Source organism: Cyprinus carpio, chromosome B2, assembly GCF_018340385.1.
Source record: "Cyprinus carpio isolate SPL01 chromosome B2, ASM1834038v1, whole genome shotgun sequence".
Taxonomy (NCBI): Eukaryota; Metazoa; Chordata; class Actinopteri; order Cypriniformes; family Cyprinidae; genus Cyprinus; species Cyprinus carpio.
Window position 1 is genome coordinate 5846797 of NC_056598.1, and position 19571 is coordinate 5866367.

Sequence of the window (19571 nt, forward strand, 5' to 3'; positions counted from 1 at the left end):
CAATGTATGGTACACTTACGTTTTAGTTTAATTGTAAGTTTTTTTCTGGGAAAATGAGGCACTTGCAATTAAAATAAATAGTGAACAGTGTAAATTTGGCAGTTATATTTGTATTATTTGGGTTTTGTAAATTGTCATTAACAACATAATTTCTGTATGTATTTTTTCTTTTCCTATTAATATCCTCTTGATTGAGTTTACTGACTTTTTAGTCATTACAGGAGATGATATTGCTATGACTAGTTTCATGTTAACACAATGTGCAACTTCAGTTGCTATACTTTTTAAATGGTATTTTTTAGTGTTTATTGATTTGTTTGTGTCTTCATTTATCCCTGATTGTTGCTTTTTGTGTGTTTGTGAAGACTAATGTGATTGACCTTAACTCGTATTGAATCCGGAACATTCATTACATTTGAAGTTCAACCTGAACTTGCCAGTTAGTCCGTAAAGTACATGAACATGACCGTAGGGAGCAGGCAACATAATATCCTATGGATATTTCAGCTAGCTTACTGAGCCTTATCCTATGGATAAGATCAAACACTGTGCTAGCAATACCACAATCCACTGACTCTGAGGGGAAAAAACAGCAAACAACTTGCTGCTTAAGTTTACAAAAACCATAACGGTATAAAAATCATGCATGGCCTTCATTTAGTTAGAACTTGAGAATTAAATCAGCGTGCAGGTAGTTACCAACTGTGAAAATGATGTGTTAGAACTACCGTATTAAATGATGCAGCTTATATTATCCAGCTCTTTGCAATCACTTTTTCTTTTATTTAAAGTAGGCACTCAGCACATAACCTATGATGTGAGGCCTAAATATTTATATTTTTTGAAGAAGGTTTCCTTCACAACATTTGCTTTTCACATGCTGGCCTTCTTGCTAGAGGAAGTGACAGCATAATTTTTCTGAATCTGAATTACACCAAGGTTGCTTTTACAGAGGAGGTTATGCTGACAAGCATTGAAATTACTGCACTGAAACCCCAAGGCAGATTGGCAGCAGTTCATGTCAAAAAATTGATCACAATACTACAAAGAAATACCCTGCCTTCAACTCTAAAAATGAAAGTGAATGCGGAAGTAAATGTGGCATTGGCTGTAGCGTGATCACAGATTCAGTTAGATTCAATGTAGCACATTAAAGTGTTGTGTGTTAGATTTGTTTTCACTTGCTACAGGAACTTTTTCATTTATAAACATACAGGACACAGATAACTGAAGTGCAATCTTTTAAGCATATTAACAACAGACTGTCACTAACCCTCAAACAAATTGTGGTTTACCAAAAAACAAGCGTGCATGATTCATTGTGGTTTTGATGCATTTTATATAGCGATAGATCTACTTCCTTATGGGTATTCCGTTTGTGGTGCAAAATGAATGATCCTTGCTGATGTAATGGACAAAAATATCTGGATGGTCCTGCATATGCTGTAACTATTTGATTTAAAACCAGATGATTTTGATTTTAATTCACTTATTAGTTGTCCCTCCCCTGTGTGTGTGTGTGTGTGTGTGTGTATGTGTGTGTGTATCATGGACAAAACCAGCAGACATAACTGCCTCTTGATTCTAACACACATTCCTCTTAATTCACTTTAAATGCTTTATTGAAAACAGATTTGTATTATTTGCTGTATGTTGGCTCAGAAAACGATGGGATCTTTTTTTTTTTTTTTTATTAACAGAATTTGTTTGTATTCGTACAGTGGCAGTAAAACCTGTTACTATTTGTTGTCATAACCAATAAATGCTTTTCATCAAGAGATTGTCTACACTATTACTTTGCTACAATTAGTTGTTTGTCAAAGAGGAATCTGGACTTCTTGAACTGAAATAAATCTTTTAGATTCAGTGTAATTTTTCATTCAGCAGGCGTTGGGTTGTTCCAGCACTGAACACTGGAGGACAGTCTTACTCATCCACAGTTTTTCTTGCTGCTCTGGTTAATGTTGAATCTGCAGATATTGTGCTGAAAAAGACTCCAGTTGTGACTCCATATCAGTGGCTTTATGCCTGGGAATAAAACAAATGTTATTGTTTCAGACCACTTAAAACTGAATTGTGTGATTTCTGATCTAATAGTATTACCAATGACAATTGCAAAAAAAAAAATTAATGCTGTTTTTTCAGACAAGTTTCCTGAACCCTCCCCTGATTTTGCTCTATGGACTCATACTATTGTTTGGGTCTACAAACCTTCCCCTCAGTCAGCTCTGATGCTCAGTCTTTTCAGAGACATGCCGCACAAACCAGGTCTAAGTGGCACAGTGACTAACACTAATCTGGTTGGGAAAGGTTTGTTCTAGGTTTGAGACATACTGAATGAAGCCACATTCTCAAATCTCATATGCAATTGATACAGGTCAATGATTCCTGGACTAATACCGACTTTGACTTTCATTTTAGCATTTGAAGATGTATTGAGGTCTACAGATACTTAATGCATTACATATAAGCAATTATGTTGCCATTTTTTTATATTTGTTTACAATAAAAATAGTATTAGAACTGGATTTTTGGGGGATTTACATAAATTCACTTCTTGATCTTGATCTTCAAAGTAATTCTGCTGGTTTTGTTCAACTCGCTTCACGAGGCAGGCCTTGGATGAATCAATCTACAAATGGCTTACTAACAGTTGTATGTTAAGCTTGGATAGAAAATTTTTTTTAGCTATTAAAACTACATCAAATCAGAAAATATAGCATACAATACAACTGCAATTTGTAATGCAGAAAAATATCAAATGAACATGACATGCTGTTATATGATGCTGCCCCACCTTTGTTGTGCTTGCTCCTGCAGAATTACCAATTGACAAGGATTTGCTTTCAATTAAAGGTAATTATCTCCAGTATGAGCTGTCATTCTGTCTCACGCACATCATGACTGTTCTACCTGAGGGTTTTGGAGTGTCTCTGGACATTCTCCAGGCGCTGAATCCTGGCGCTGAGTCTGCGGATCTCTGTTTCAAGCTCCATCTCGCTCTTGTCAACCTGTTGGCACATGCGGGCAAAGACGGCCACCATCTCCCTGCAAAAACGCAGAGAGGCATATCCTTCACACATCGCCTACACACACTCATCCTACAGATCATATAAACCAATATTTCAAACATCTCAATATGTTTGTATGTAGGTTGGTGAAGTGCAGTGTCATCTTTTCAGCTGTCAGCTTGTGGATGAAATATTCACTCAACATTCAATTCAATTCAGTGTGCAACGTTGATGGATAGATTTAAATAGCTGGATAAAAGGGTCACTGCTGGATCATTTTAGTTTGAAGTGGGAAATCAAAAAGTAGATTAAGAACACTCATGCTTCTGCTGTAATTCCATATATGGTGTTTGTATCATAAAAATATGGTCAAATTTACTATTCTTTGGCAAATGTTTACAGGTGAAATCTAGTCATTTTTTTATTTGCTCACAAAATTTGATAGAATACTGCTGATGTAACTGGACACATTTACCACTGTTGTAAGAATTTGATTTAAATGATTCCTAATCATTTCATCAGGAATCAACGAGATCACAATTTTTTGATAACAACTATTGATAATAGTTGATAATAAACAATTTTGTCTATGAATGTGTCTGCACCTTTAGAATCGTATTTTACTAAAGCGTAAACGGCAAAGCCCAGAATATCCCACATTCTCTAGGACTGAAAATAGACTATATATTTCTTAATAAAGGACAAAAATTAGGAAAAGGCAGATATATGACATTTTGCAAGCTACAGCAAAGAGCACTTCTCTTTTTACACATTTGTCTGTGTCTTCTCTGTGTATACGCTTGCAACCATTCAGGTGTTGTTATTTATAAAATTAATATATGAAGCAGTCGAGTCAAAGGAATTTTTTTTTTTTTTTAAGTTTCAAAACTTCAGTCCCTATTCACAGTAATTGCAGAGGACAGAGTAGCCAGAACATTCTGTTACACATCTCCTTTGGAATGGCACAAGGTTGAGTAAATGATAACAGAATTTTCACTATCTATGTTTTGAATGTATCAATTTTTGTTAGGTCTGTCACTCACTGTTGCACCTGCTGCCCACAGTCACTGCTGATAATGTGTGAAATGGGCTGCAGTCTTTGAGTGGCAAAGTCCACAAACTGCTGCTGAAGCGCCCTCTCTTTAGCGCTGTTGGTCCAGGTCAGCCTTTCATACAGGTATAGCAAACTGTCGAGACTCGCAGAGAGTAAAATAACCCTCCATCCCACAGAACGCCACACCTGTCCAAAAATGGCACCACACAAGTATATTTTACATGATTGTATTTATAATGAATGTTATAGAACTTAACGAAGTTAGCACATAAAATGCTTCCTGGTGTAAAGCATTTTTAATCTTATGTATCTTAACATTCCTGCAATGACCAGCATGCCAACTGATGCTCTGGACGTGAGAGAGACCAACCCTGTTGCCATGGAGATAGCCAACTCCTCCTGGGGCTTGGTTCCCAAGGGAGCAGAGGAAGAGGTGACCTGTGGACAAAGCATATTACATCAATTTAGGCCTATTTATGTTTGATATGTTTGCTATTAGAGATCATTAAAGCAATTATCTCTAATAGCACACACACAAAAAAAAAAAAAAAAAAAAAAAAAAAAAAAAAAAAGTTTGTTAGTTAATTTTTTAGATCTATTTATGTTTGATGTGTGCTTGTTTTGCTTTAGCAGGCCCCAGGAAACGGTTCACCAAGAATGTAAGACCCAGTGAGAAATGAAAGTCCATGTCCTCCTCAAAGTCTTCACAGAGGGTGGCAAAGTTCAGGTCATAGGTAATACTGAACTTCCTGTTGGGGAGGTGTAGTTGACCTCGTGCAGCAGGGGGCATCAGAGGACGTAGAGTGTCTAGGCATGATAATGACAGGACAGGGCTGTCAATGCTGACAGGTTAGTCTAAAATATACTTTGCCAGGGAAAGCTTGTTTACTGGAGACTTTGTGTCTGAAGTGAAAACTGTGTTTGAGTGTGTACTCATGATGTCTCTCTGAGATGACAGCACGTAGCTATTTATACTGCTGGAACAGCGCAAGTCCAAATTCTTCACCATTCTCTCCTCCACATAGGCCATGAGCTTCTGCAAAATGCAAACAAACACATTTATGGTCTATTTTCGTTGTTAGATAATGAAAAAGAAAAAGAAAAAAAACTTAGTATCTTAAAAAAAAAAAACACTGTGTGTGTGTGTATGTATATGGGCCATTCTAATTCCAAAGTCAGAGTTGGAAACACCTTGAAAAACTTTTTCCAAAGAACCTGTATGTATGCAAATTGTATAATATCCAAGGTACACATTTCTAGTAATTGTGCAGTTAATTCTCATATTGCATTTTCAGAAAATTTTGGAATATTTGTACTCTCTCCAAATTTGTCACTACCGAAACACAGTAATAATAATTTAATTAGAAGGGTTATATTGACCTATTAAGATTTTGCTTACATCTAGATTGTAAATATATATTTTTTGCTATTTTATAAAAAAAAATCAGAGGTAAATCAGGAACAATAACAATATTTCAACAATATTTTAAAAGTATTTTGAATCTAGTTTTTCTTTGTAAAATGTAAGATGATTTCAAAGTTAAGGATTCATTAGTTTGAATATAGAGGTGCTGGTCATATAATTAGAATATCATCAAAAAGTTGATTTATTTCACTAATTCCATTCAAAAAGTGAAACTTGTATATTGTATTCATTCATTAAACACAGACTGATATATTTCAAATGTTTATTTCTTTTAATTTTGATGATTATAACTGACAACTAAGGAAAATCCCAAATTCAGTATCTCAGAAAATTTGAATATTGAGAAAAGGTTCAATATTGAAGACACCTGGTGTCACACTCTAATCAGCTAATTAACTCAAAACACCTGCAAAGGCCTTTAAATGGTCTCTCAGCCTAGTTCTGTAGGTTACACAATCATGGGGAAGACTGCTGACTTGACAGTTGTCCAAAAGACGACCATTGACACTTTGCACAAGGAAGGCAAGACACAAAAGGTCATTGCAAAAGAGGCTGGCTGTTCACAGAGCTCTGTGTCCAAGCACATTAATAGGGAGGCGAAGGGAAGGAAAAGATGTGATAGAAAAAAGTGTACAAGCAATAGGGTTAACCGCACCCTGGAGAGGACTGTGAAATAAAACCAATTCAAAAATGTGGGGGAGATTCACAAAGAGTGGACTGCAGCTGGAGTCAGTGCTTCAAGAACCACTACGCACAGACATATGCAAGACATGGGTTTCAGCTGTCGCATTCCTTGTGTCAAGCCACTCTTGAACAACAGACAGCATCAGAAGCATCTCGCCTGGGCTAAAGACAAAAAGGACTGGACTGCTGCTGAGTTGTCCAAAGTTATGTTCTCTGATGAAAGTAAATTTTGCATTTCCTTTGGAAATCAGGGTCACAGAGTCTGGAGGTCCAGTGTAAAGTTTCCACAGTCAGTGATGGTTTGGGGTGCCATGTCATGTGCTGGTGTTTGTCCACTGTGTTTTCTGAGGTCCAAGGTCAACGCAGCCGTATACCAGGAAGTTTTATAGCACTTCATGCTTCCTGCTGCTGATCAACTTAATGGAGATGCAGGTTTCATTTTCCAACAGAACTTGGTACCTGCACACAGTGCCAAAGCTACCAGTACCTGGTTTAAGGACCATGGCATCCCTGGTCTTAATTGGCCAGCAAACTCGCCTGACCTTAACCCCATAGAAAATCTATGGGGTATTGTGAAGAGGAAGATGGGATATGCCAGACCCAAGAATGCAGAAGAGCTGAAGGCCACTATCAGAGCAACCTGGGCTCTGATTACACCTGAGCAGTTCCACAGACTGATCGACTCCATGCCACGCCACATTGCTGCAGTAATTCAGGCAAAAGGAGCCCCAACTAAGTATTGAGTGCTGTACATGCTCATACTTTTCATGTTCATACTTTTCAGTTGGCCAAGATTTCTAAAAATCCTTTCTTTGTATTGGTCTTAAGTAATATTCTAATTTTCTGAGATACTGAATTTGGGAATTTCCTTAGTTGTCAGTTATAATCATCAAAATTAAAAGAAATAAACATTTGAAATATATCAGTCTGTGTGTAATGAATTAATATAATATACAATTTTCACTTTTTGAATTGAATTTGTGAAATAAATCAACTTTTTGATGATATTCTAATTATATGACCAGCACCTCTACATTGACCCAAAAACTATAAAATCTATAAAATCTTAGTTGATAATTCTGTATACTTTATTTTTGACAAAACCTCCAATGTTTTGGTAGTGACAGCACATTTTCGGTAGTGACAGTAATGCTTTGGTAGCAACCACATCACATTACAGAATTTTAACTCACATACTAAAACACTACTTAAACATACAAAAAAAAAAAAAAGAAGAAAAAAAAAAGAAAGTGGGGGGAAACTTTTTTTGGGGGAAATAAAAATTGTGTTTATTTCCCACAAATATGAGGATTATATGTTCCCTTTTGTCACTACCGAAACAATGATAACATGTTTCAGTCATTACTGTTTCAGTAGTGACAATTCTATGGGATAACACCAAAAAAAAAAAGATGTCACTACTGAAACTCCCCTAAATGTTTTTTTATGTTTCGGTAGTGACAATTTTAGACACATGGTTAGCTAGCACAGTTCTCAACAGTGGTATACATACAGTATAACATACTGTATAACACCAACCATTTCTGCAGACTCTGTTGATATTCTCCTTGATTCCTTTAACTCAAAAGTTAAGAATGTTATTGATGATATTGCTCCAATAATAGTCAGTAAGAAAACAAACAGACAGAATTCAGTTTGGAGAAGATCAACAGCAGTTCAGACCATGAAAAGACAATGCAGAAAAGCCGAGCGGATGTGGCGGAAGACGAAACTTGAAGTTCACTATAGCATCTATAAAGACAGCCTTCATGCTTTTAATGTGAAACTAGCCACAGCTAGACAGAATTTCTTCTCAAACCTTATAAACATTAACTTAAACAACACTCATACTCTTTTTGCCACTGTTGAGAGACTGACAAACCCCCCATGTCAGATTCCCAGTGAAATGCTCTCAAACAGCAAATGCAATGAGTTTGCTTCCTTCTTTTCTGAGAAGATCATCAATATCAGGAAGGTGATAAGCACATTCTCAAGTAATGCAGAGGTCAGACAGATTCGGCCGCAATATCAAAAAGATACTATGTCCATTTTTGAAGCAATTGATAGCAAAATTTTGGAAGAAATAGTGCAGCACCTAAAATCGTCAACCTGCTATCTTGACGCACTTCCCACATCTTTTTTCAAAAGTGTGCTTAACTGTTTAGAAGCAGACCTCTTAGAAGTGGTGAACGCCTCACTTCTTTCTGGGACATTTCCAAACTCCCTGAAAACTGCAGTTGTTAAGCCCCTCCTGAAAAAGAGCAATCTTGATAACACCATTTTGAGCAATTATAGACCCATATCTAATCTTCCTTTTATAGGCAAAATTATAGAAAAGGTAGTCCTTAATCAGCTGAACAAATACGTAAACTCAAATGGATACCTGGACAATTTTCAATCTGGTTTCCGACCACATCACAGCACAGAGACAGCACTCATCAAGATAATAAATGATATTCGCTTAAATTCTGACTCTGGCAAAATATCAGTGCTGGTATTGCTAGATCTCAGTGCTGCGTTTGACACTGTCGATCATAACATACTACTAGAGAGACTGGGAAAACTGGGTCGGGCTTTCTGGGATGGTACTCAAATGGTTCAGGTCATACTTAGAAGGGAGAGGCTATTATGTGAGTCTAGGAGAGCATAAGTCTAAGTGGACGTCCATGACATGCGGAGTCCCACAGGGCTCAATTCTTGCACCGCTCTTGTTTAGCCTGTATATGCTCCCACTAAGTCAAATAATGAGAAAGAACCAAATTGCCTATCACAGCTATGCTGATGATACACAGATTTACCTAACCTTATCACCAAATGACTACAGCCCCATTGACTCCCTCTGCAAATGTATTGATGAAATTAATAGTTGGATGAATACCTTGACTCTTGGGGTCAAACAACTAAAAATCAAGTCAGGAATCTTGGTGTGATTCTGGAGACAGACCTTAGTTTCAGTAGTCATGTCAAAGCAGTAACTAAATCAGCATATTATCATCTTAAAAACATTGCAAGAATTAGATGTTTTGTTTCCAGTCAAGACTTGGAGAAACTTGTTCATGCCTTTATCACCAGCAGGGTGGACTATTGTAATGGTCTCCTCACCGGCCTTCCCAAGAAGACCATTACCAAGAACATTCTGACTAGAACCAGAAAATCTGAGCATATCACACCAGTTCTCAGGTCCTTACACTGGCTTCCAGTTACATTTAGGATTGATTTTAAAGTACTTTTACTCGTTTATAAATCACTCAATGATCTAGGACCAAAATATATTGCAGATATGTTAACTGAATATAAACCTAACAGACCACTCAGATCATTAGGATCGAGTCAGATAGAAATACCAAGGGTTCACACAAAACAAGGGGAGTCCGCCTTTAGTTACTATGCCGCCCGCAGTTGGAATCAGCTTCCAGAAGAGATCAGATGTGCTAAATACATTAGTCGCATTTAAATCTAGACTCAAAACTCATCTGTTTAGCTGTGCATTTATTGAATGAGCACTGTGCGATGTCCGAACTGATTGCACTGTATCTTACGTATTCACAGTATTTTATGTAAAATCATTTTCTATTTTAACTGTTTCAAATTCATTTTAAATAAGTCAATTTTTAAATCATTTTCAAAGTTTTAAAATAGCTTGTTTTTTTTTCTCTGTTTTTTTTTATTATTTTTCTTCATGATTATTTTACTTTCTTTTATGTAAAGCACTTTGAATTACCATTGTGTACGAAATGTGCTATATAAATAAACTTGCCTTGCATTGCCTTGCCTATAAAAACTAAATGTTATGGAATAACTCCCAAAAAAGTGTGCTTAATTGCAGAAAAAAGGTGTTCGGTAGTGACGTTCCTTAAAGTTACACAGATTTTTCAGACTTTTGAACACATTTACCTCAAAATGATAAGACCTATCTACTCACACCTTGTAGCAATGAGAGAAGGGGACAGGAATATTTACTGATCATAAATTTATGGGTTTAGTTAAAATTAGTCTCATTTTAAAAGAAATCTTCTCACATTACTCACATTCTACACAGACTTCATTGGCTACCTGTTCGTTATCGTATTCAATACAAGATACTCCTCATCACCTACAAAGCACATCATGGTCTCACTCCTCTGTATATTTCTGATCTCATTCATACTTACTCTCCAGTTCACACACTACGATCTTCTGATACTGGTCTACTGTTAATTCCACGCCACAAGTTAGCATCTTTGGTGAGCGAGCATTTTGTGTCTCTGTCCCCACACTCTAGAATTCTATTCCGAAACACATTTGTGATCTTTCTTCATTATAAGATTTCAAAACCCACCTTAAAACATATCTTTTCCTTTCTTGTTTGTCTGATCTCTGACTGTATGGTCTGATTCATGTATTTTGTTTTTCTGTCTGCTGTCGTGTTTATCTGTTTTGATATTGTAAAGCAACCATAAGTTTGCAGAAAGGCACTATATAAAATAAACATTATTATTATTTAACTCTCTAGACATGAGTCAGTGAAAGGAACTCACCCACAAAGCTCAAATGTTTTGGTTTCTTTGGTATGTTTCATGCTTCAAAAGTTTGTTTGTTACTTTAAAAAACTCACAGTTTTGTACAGGGCTAAGGCATTCTGGGCAGGGCTAAAATCAGAGCAGAATTCATCCACAAGAACAGACAGGCAATGTAGAAAACATGAAGTTAGATACAGACACTACTCAACCAAAATAAGTATTTTACTGGTGGAGGTACTACTGCCTTGTTTGCGGCAAAAATTAATTTGCAGGTTTTGATTGCTGAGGGGCGCCTTAACAATAGGCTGATTATCAGGCGAATGTGTCAAATCGTTTTTTTTCGAGTAGTGGTCAACTTTGCCTTGCCAAAGGGATAGATTTGACTGTTGCAGTTTGTGGAAAATCGAAGAAAAACACTGGTTAAAATAATTTATATTCACCAAAGCAAATATAATACTTATTAGGCCTAACTTATATTTGTTTGTGAGAACGAATTGTTTAGAACGAATTCAAGCACCAGAGTAAATGTCAAAATTGTGAACCTGCTTACATTTTACTGCATGCTTCACAAAACCATATTTTCGATTTTTACATATTTAACAGGTGTGCAGTATTATATCACTGAATCCTATGTTATATTATTCTTGCAATAAAATAAAGAAAAGGTGGTTTATTATGCATTGGAGCATCAAAAGTGGTTGCAAATACATATATCATAAAACTCGTCTTTTTAGGCAAATACCAGAAATGAGTGTCATGTCATAAAATATTTGTATTCAATGTGATCACAGTTTAATAAAAACTTACATTCATTGTACGTACAGCTGATTTCGCACAAACTCCAGCTGATCCATTAGATCCTCACGCTCTTCTAGTGAGAACACTCTATGCATTTACAGAGATTTAAAAAGCAGAACATTCTATTTGTAACAACAACAAAATACCATGCTAAAGAACAAAATGGTTTTGCTCTGAGTGAGAGAACCTTGGTTCTTCACAGCAGACTGTGATATAAATTCCTGTAGAATCCATGAAGCGTGTTCTTGAGCCATCAGTGTGCCACAGTTATCAGAGATCACGTCAGGATTAAAATTAATCAAAACATGATTCCAACTGTAAGATTTTATCTATACCTATCAACATGGGTGACATGTTTTGATGCTTTCCACTCTTATCATTAGCTGCTACCATAGATGAATCACAACAGACCCATCTATTAATGGCATCGTAGATTAATGTGAATTTTCATCCCTGAATCCCAAGAATGTGAGGTACGCTCACCTACTCAAATCCGCTAACTTGGCTCAAGGATAGCCACTACAGGAATGGCTGCCTGGAATCTATGAGGAACACCAAATATCTCACACATCTGGGAGCCAGCAGCACATGGCCTGAATTGATGCAAACCAGCTTGCTTAAGTAGACCGTCGTCACGTCACACCATTTCTGGGTAAAGCTGTCATAAATTCTCATCTAGTCTAAACAGCATACAGACAGGACTAAGGCTCATTTTCCATGAAGCTCCTTTTAATCTTCATTGTTTTTAGCCTCGTTGTCAGACAATGATTATCCTGGAGCCAGTCACCACAGTTTGAGCACATTCTCACCTCAAATGTTCTTTCAAAACTCTGGAACTCCATCAGTCGCTCTTGGAATCCTTCGGCCAAAGCACCGCCTTTAAATGAAAAGCATATGCCCCATTTGGTCCCGATAATACCACCAATATGAAATTAACCATGTGTGAAGGAGCATCATTTTGACATATTTTTTCATACTTTAAGTTGCATCTCTAATACCATTCTCAATATAATTAGGCCACTCCAAGATTTATTAGCATCTGCCTAAAAGTGTTTTATGGTTGTAACTCTTATTTTTAACTTGGCTAGGCCTAGTTTTTCTTGGTCTTCCTCCAGAGCAGTGTCAAAAGCAGAAGGCTCTGCAGTGTGTGACCAAAGCAGTGGAGCCTACCAGTCTCTGGCATTCCCTGGGCGCGGTGAATCCTGGCACTCAACACCTCCTTGGCAGAAACAAAGAAGATGCGTTCACGTGCCTTGTTAAGGTCCACTACTTTTAGCTCCTCCACTAAGAAACTGACACAGCGATCCATGTGTTGCTTCCGCACCTAAAAAAATCAGTGAAGTAGTAACAAATGAACAGAATTAACATTTAAATCTATGAATTTATAGTTAAACTTTTTCCATATATTTTCATGTCTATTTCTAAGTGAATATACATGAACTTCTTAACTGTAAAGCACTGTTGGGCAATTTTTAAGTGTTAGCAAATAATCAATTTCTTTTTAAACTATAAATCAGAAAAATATGATAGAGGAATGATAAATTATACAAAAATCAGCAGTTTTGTGTACAGCAGATTTGTTGGTGATTTACTTCCCTTACCAAAAAGTAGTATACTTCAAGTTTATTTTATTAAGTATACTTAAGTAAAGTTCAAGTATATTTTTTAAGTATACTTTATGTAGCAAGTATACAAATATCAGTGTTCTAGTAGTATACTTGTAAGTGTACTGTTTCAATACTCCTTTGGACTAAATTGGCCCACTTTCTAGTATATAAAAGTATACTTTTAAGTATACTTTAAGTATAGCAGTAGCAAACTTTGAGTACACAACTAGTTTTTTTGAGTACACTCTATGTTTGTAGTTTGTACTGCAATTATAATAAGAGTGAACTTATAGGTATACTGATAGTTAACTAATTAAGTATTGTCTCAGTAAACTACTAGTTTAGTAGTTTTATACTGCAAGTATACTCATAAATTTTCTTTAAGTGAACTTTACATCATACTTTAAGTATACCACTATTTAGGTTTTAATTTGTATATATTTTGTTATATGAATACCTGAACATACAAAACATCCAAAGGACGAACAGGGTATCTGCTTGTAAACAAAAACATTTTATTTTAGCTTCATGCATTCTTTTTTAAACACTGTAATGTGGGTAAGTTTCATAAAAAAATAAAGAAATAACGTTTTGAACAAAAAGCTGAAAAGTGATATACAGCCAAGTATTGTGAACCATACTCAGAATTCGTGCTTTGCATTTAACCCATCCAAAGTGCACACACACAGCAGTGAACACACCCACACTGTGAACACACACCCAGAGCAGTGGGCAGCCATTTATGCTGCGGTGCCTGGGGAGCAGTTGGGGGTTCAGTGCCTTGCTCAAGGGCACTTCAGTTGTGGTATTGCCGGCCCGAGACTCTAACCCACAACCTTAGGGTTAGGAGTCAAACTCTCTAACCATTGGGCCACGACTTCCCCTAAAAAAAAGACATGATAATCAAAACATAGATGGAGTCGATCAACACCCCAAAGCTAGACTGTAATTATTACCTCTTCTTCGGTCAACATTTTATTCCATAACATTACAGTTTTGATGCTGTTTCATGTCAGATGATCATGTTAGATCGAATGTGTTACTATCTGCTGTTTCTTTTTCTTCTTCACTTGTGTTTTTTTGGAAATTCTGTACAGAAGATGTGTACTAGTAAACTAAAAGCATACTTTCCTATTTTTACTTTAAAAGAAGTATACTAATAGCACACTTCTAGCTAAACTTCGTTGTGACTAATAAATATAGGTAATGAATCATGCAATAAAACTTACATCTTCCAGATACTCTGGCTCTAAGACAGACGCGTCCCAATGTTTATTTAGGATGAAAATGTTGGGCTTTGATATGCGTTCATTCACTTTGTGGAAAAAGTGCTTCTCCTTTCGAAGCAGAGTGAAACAAATAAAAACAAGAACATTTAGGTAAAATAAAGGAAATCAACAAATCAATTTAATTGTAATAAAATTGAAAGGCAACACATTATAATTTACTGCATACAATTGGATAACCATTTAGTGTTATTAAATTATTAGTAGGGCTGTCAGTCGTTTTAAAATCAAATTAATTACAGGGTGAAAATACCCCCAAAAGATAATTTAAACCTATTATTGTGTTAAATGTTTAGGCTACAATGGCCAAACATAAAGTATATAACATAAAAGAAGATAATTCGAGAAACATCTCAGTATTTTTTGTTCATGCAATGAAAGTCACTAGTGACCAAAACATCTTAGTTACCAACAGTATTCAAAATACCTTCTTTTATGTTATGCAAAAGAAAGTAAGTCATTAAGATTTTGTTTGAAATGAGGTTAGGTTAATTATGTGATTATTTTTTTTTGTTTTTGGATGGACTATCCCTTTAATACATTACTTCCAAAATGAGCAATATATATATATATATATATATAAATAATTGGAATGATACTCTAAAAAAGAAACTAAGGCTACGTCCACACGAAGCCAGAGCTTTCCCTATCCGATCTTTTTTTTTTCCTCATCTCAAGAAATATCTGTGTCCACATGAAACCACAAAACTAAAACAAAATGATGTAGTATACATGCCAGACCAGCATGTGGCGCTGTAAATCTGCCAGAGAGATGCACTAAAAATGGAGAATAAGACTTGGACTATGCGCGTAAACCTTACATGCGGTATACAAACAAACATGGAACAATACATTTATTAATCAGTGTTAATGTTACTTAATAAAAAAGACAATCGTTCATTGTTTGTTCATGTTTTTGTTGCTGTTATGTGACGTAGCTGTGTCTGACTAGGGGCAAGGTGTGGGCTGATGACATCATCGTTTCAGAAAATATACGGATTCGCTGTCCACATGGACGAAACGCCTATACGATACAAAATCTATGCGTATACAGCGAAACGCATCTCTGTGTGGACGGGGCCTAGAACTACCAGCAAGTGGTGGTAAATGTCTTTATGAGTCGATTCGTTCAAATGGCTGATTCATTCAGGAATGAAGCAAACGCCTCTCTGTGAAAGGGCCTTTGAATCATTGGGTCACACAATTAGTTCAAAACGTGGATTCATTCAGAAACTAAACACCGCTGTGTTGCTCTGAGATGCACAACAGTTCTGCTGTGGCTTCATAGGTAATATTTTCTTTGGCAAAATTTAACAAAACACACAATATTGTGTTTAAATTTTACACAATATTAAATTCTTATTTACTGAACTGTTGTATAAAAATCAGATTTGCACTCACGTTCTTCGTGACAAAAACAGCACTGGTGTGATATTGCTTTTCCCCAATATATGAACATGTATCATACACTCCCCCTAATTTGTCCTTATGCCATACTCTAATACTTTATATAGATTAAAAATAGCTCAAATTAATGTAGTTACAAACATAATGAGGTCTGGAAACTTGTGTCATACTTTAATGCTTTTACTCTCTTCAGAGTCCTCAGTGGTAAGGTAGGCATGTTCCCCGTCTGTGCCCTCCACACTCAGGAAACAGTTAGTGGTGTGGCCGATTCCACTGGGCAGAACCCGTTCCCTTAGCATGGCATTAATTACTGTACTCTTTCCATTACTGGTCCTGAGAAACAACATATAGTACCCAGTAACAAACTGTCTATTTAGCTTCTCTGATTCAATATTATCTCAAACCAAATTAGAGATGAAAAAGAGAGAGAAAAAAGAGAGATTAAGTTTATGTTCTTGGTGCCTCACTTATGGATTTGTATAAAGTAACTATGTGTATCCCAAAAAAAAAAAAAACCTTGGCTGAACAGCTGAAGAGCTTAAGCAAACATTAATGATCCATTTCATTCTTCTAGCCTGTTACCATTTGGTTTAGATACCAGTAAACTTAGATTAGTCATAACTGTAGTTGTACCTGCCAAAGAAGGCCACCTTCATATGTCTGCAGGCTAGCACATCTTTGATGACGGTTAGTTTCCTGGAGCAGGCTTGGATCTGCAGACACTGTTTTTCCTCAGCTACATGCTCAAGATCCTCACTCTTCCATGTCTCTGGGTACAACACGTTAAATACCATCATACAGTAAAGAGCAGGACCAGACTTAGTTGATTGATATGATTTATATATATATATATATATATATATATATATATATATATATATATATATATATATATTTTTTTTTTTTTTTTTAGTATTTTATGTTGCAGCCTTATGCTAAAATATTTAAAAAAAAATTAACATCAATCTACACCCTATAATGACAAAGCAAAAAATTATTTTTTATATATTTGTTATTTTTTATATATTTGCAGACCTGGATTTTGCCATTCTTCACTGCAGATTCTTTCAGGCTTAGTCAGGATGAATTGGGGACTGTTGGTGGAGAGCCATTTTTAAGTTTCTCCATAGATTTTCAATTGGGTTCATGTCTGAACTTTGTCTGGGCCACTACTGCACTCCTGTCTTAACTGTGTGCTTAGGTTCATTGTTCTGCTGAAAGGTGAACCCTTAGCCAAGTTTAAGGTTGTGAGCACTCAGGATGAGGTTTTCATTAAAAGGATAGTTCACCCAAAAATGAAAGTTACGCATAAGTTCTGTCATTCTCACTCTCATATAATTCCAAATTCCATTTCTTCTTTCTGTAAAACATAAAATATGTTTTTTTTTTTTTTTTTTTTTTTTTTTTTTTTTTTTAGTGTGTGTGTGTGTGTGTGTGTGTGTGTGTGTTTTCCATGCCATGGAAGTGAATGGTAAACCAAAATATTTTCTTTTTCATTTTTGGGTGAACTGTCAAGAGTTCTGTTTTGTGCTGCTTCAGCTTTTCTTTCTACCCTGACCAGTCCTTCAGTACTGCTGTTGAAAACACATGATGTTACCACAACCGTGCTTCATCCATTGGGATGCTTTTGGGTGTTACGGTGATGGGTGTCCTTATGCATGTTTCTCCCATCACCACACATGACTTCTGGATCTCAAACAGAGTAACTCATGTACCAGTAGTTGAATTTGCCATAGGTGGACTCCAGACGAAGTGTAACACCAACTCAAATATGATCCTGTTAGATGGGATGCTCCTGAGCTAAATTTCAAGTGTCATATTGAAGGGTTACTTATGACTTTACTTATGGTAATGTCATGTAGAGTGATGTAATGTGATGTAGTGCATTTTAGAATAAGGCTTTCATAAGATGAAAATACAATGGCATTTTATTATAGTACTAATAATAGTACTAAATGATCACCATAGTAATATACCATAACATTAACATGTTACTACCATGTCTTCAAAACATGATACTGTCCAAAAGTATACAATAGTCTGTATTGAAATTTTGGGATTTAAATGAAGTTCAGTAAAGTTAATAATTATAAGAAATAATAAGAAGAAGAAATACACAGTTGAGCCATTACATTTTGACCACCCCCAGCCTAGAGCAATGAGTGCGCCTGGCAACCAAATGGTGCCACAGGTGCAGTTCACAGAGCTGTATATACTACCTCGGAACTTAGATCTCAGTAATGATGTGCCTTGTGGGTTGCTCACGTGCCTGTGTAGTTAGTACATATCAAAAGTGTGAATCCCTAGTCGAGTCGTCTGCAACACACTGATGCCAGAGAGAGGCGGAGATTGTCAGGCATTGTTCACAGTATGAACAAATTAGCATCAGATAAAACAATGGTGACCAGGGCAATGTGTCAAAGCACATATTTCATCACAGACTTTTTCATATGGGCCTACAGAGCCAACCATCCAGCTGGGTCCCGATGCTAACTGCATGCCATCGCCGGCAATGAATGAAATGGGCCCAAGATCATTGAGATTAGACCATGGATGATAAGAAAGTTGCCTGGTCTGACGAATCAAGATTCCTGGTGCATCACATTGACGGCTGAGTGCAGATTACCAATAGAGTCTATGGCACCTAGATGCATTGCTGGGCAGACATGCCACACTGCCAGATCTGTCAAGGAGTGGTTCGAGGAACATGGTGGTGAATTTCTGGTATTGCCTTTGTCTCTAAAATATCCCAGTTGAACATTTTTGGTTAGACTTGGAAAAGCGGATTCGTGCTACATCTCCACCAACCTCGCAATGTACGAGAACTGAAGGATCTGCTGTTATTATGCTACCACATACACCAGGAGAATTAATACCTCGCTGTATGGCTGCTGTTTTGGGGATCCTACAGGTTATTAGATAGGTGTTCATAATGTAATGGTTCATCATTGTATTTATTAATAAATATCCTACAGAAAACTTTTTCCTTACCTTCTACAAAATGTGAACAATCTCTAACAAACTCCAACAGCAGATGAAACACAGCACTGATTGTCCTCTTTGCCACCACAAAGTGCTGCAGTGGTGAAATATTGTCCTGCTCCATGTTTAAATACTGAAAGCACAGTATAATTCACAGTTCAGATGCCTAAAAATATAGTGACATTACAATCTCCTACAGATTGCCTTTGGTACTCACCTACTTAGACAACAGAATTTCAGCAGTACAAGTTCAAGTGGTGCCATTTCTCAAAGAGCATCTTCATTAAAAGGAAATTAAACCTTTCCCCAAACATCTTTGCTGGTCGTGTATGTATTTGTTAGTATTTTTTTTTTGTGGATGTTGTTGTTGTTTTTTGATATTTATTTATAATTACTTAGTTATTTTTTGAGCAGGAATGGTGACCTCAAATCCTCTTATACAGGACTTAATTAAGCAGACAGCTTCCAATCACCTATTTCTAACCACAAACTGCTATTTTCAGCATCAATTAGATAGTGTTGATAGATAGATAGTATTCATAAGTGTATGTTTTATCAATTTTCAGTGTATGTTTTAATGTTTTGCAGTAGTGGTTCTAACAGAATCATTTATTCTATTTTCATGTTTTGCAGTAGTGGTTCTAACAGAATCATTTAAAATTGCCCTTATGCTCTGCTTCATTCAAAACACATTGATCCAGGCAGAAAATTTTGAATGTTTACCTTTATCAATTGCATATGAGGTTTGTGTGGCAACCATTTCTCATTTTAATTGTCCTGATCTTTTTGAAAGAATTATGCCATTGGCCACTGATAA

General features: G+C 36.2%; 1 protein-coding gene across 1 annotated transcript; it reads right to left on the reverse strand.

Moving 5' to 3' along the window:
- Window positions 1-1677: 1677 nt before the first annotated feature.
- On the reverse strand, window positions 1678-18882 carry mfn1a (mitofusin 1a). The gene is given in 14 exon segments (XM_042719339.1): window positions 1678-2028; window positions 2914-3048; window positions 4055-4252; window positions 4382-4525; window positions 4680-4872; window positions 4999-5101; window positions 10770-10914; window positions 11497-11693; window positions 12282-12349; window positions 12643-12796; window positions 14309-14431; window positions 15943-16105; window positions 16406-16541; window positions 18764-18882. Coding segments are annotated over 14 exon segments (1944 nt in total). The 5' UTR covers window positions 18879-18882; the 3' UTR covers window positions 1678-1958.
- Window positions 18883-19571: the final 689 nt, after the last annotated feature.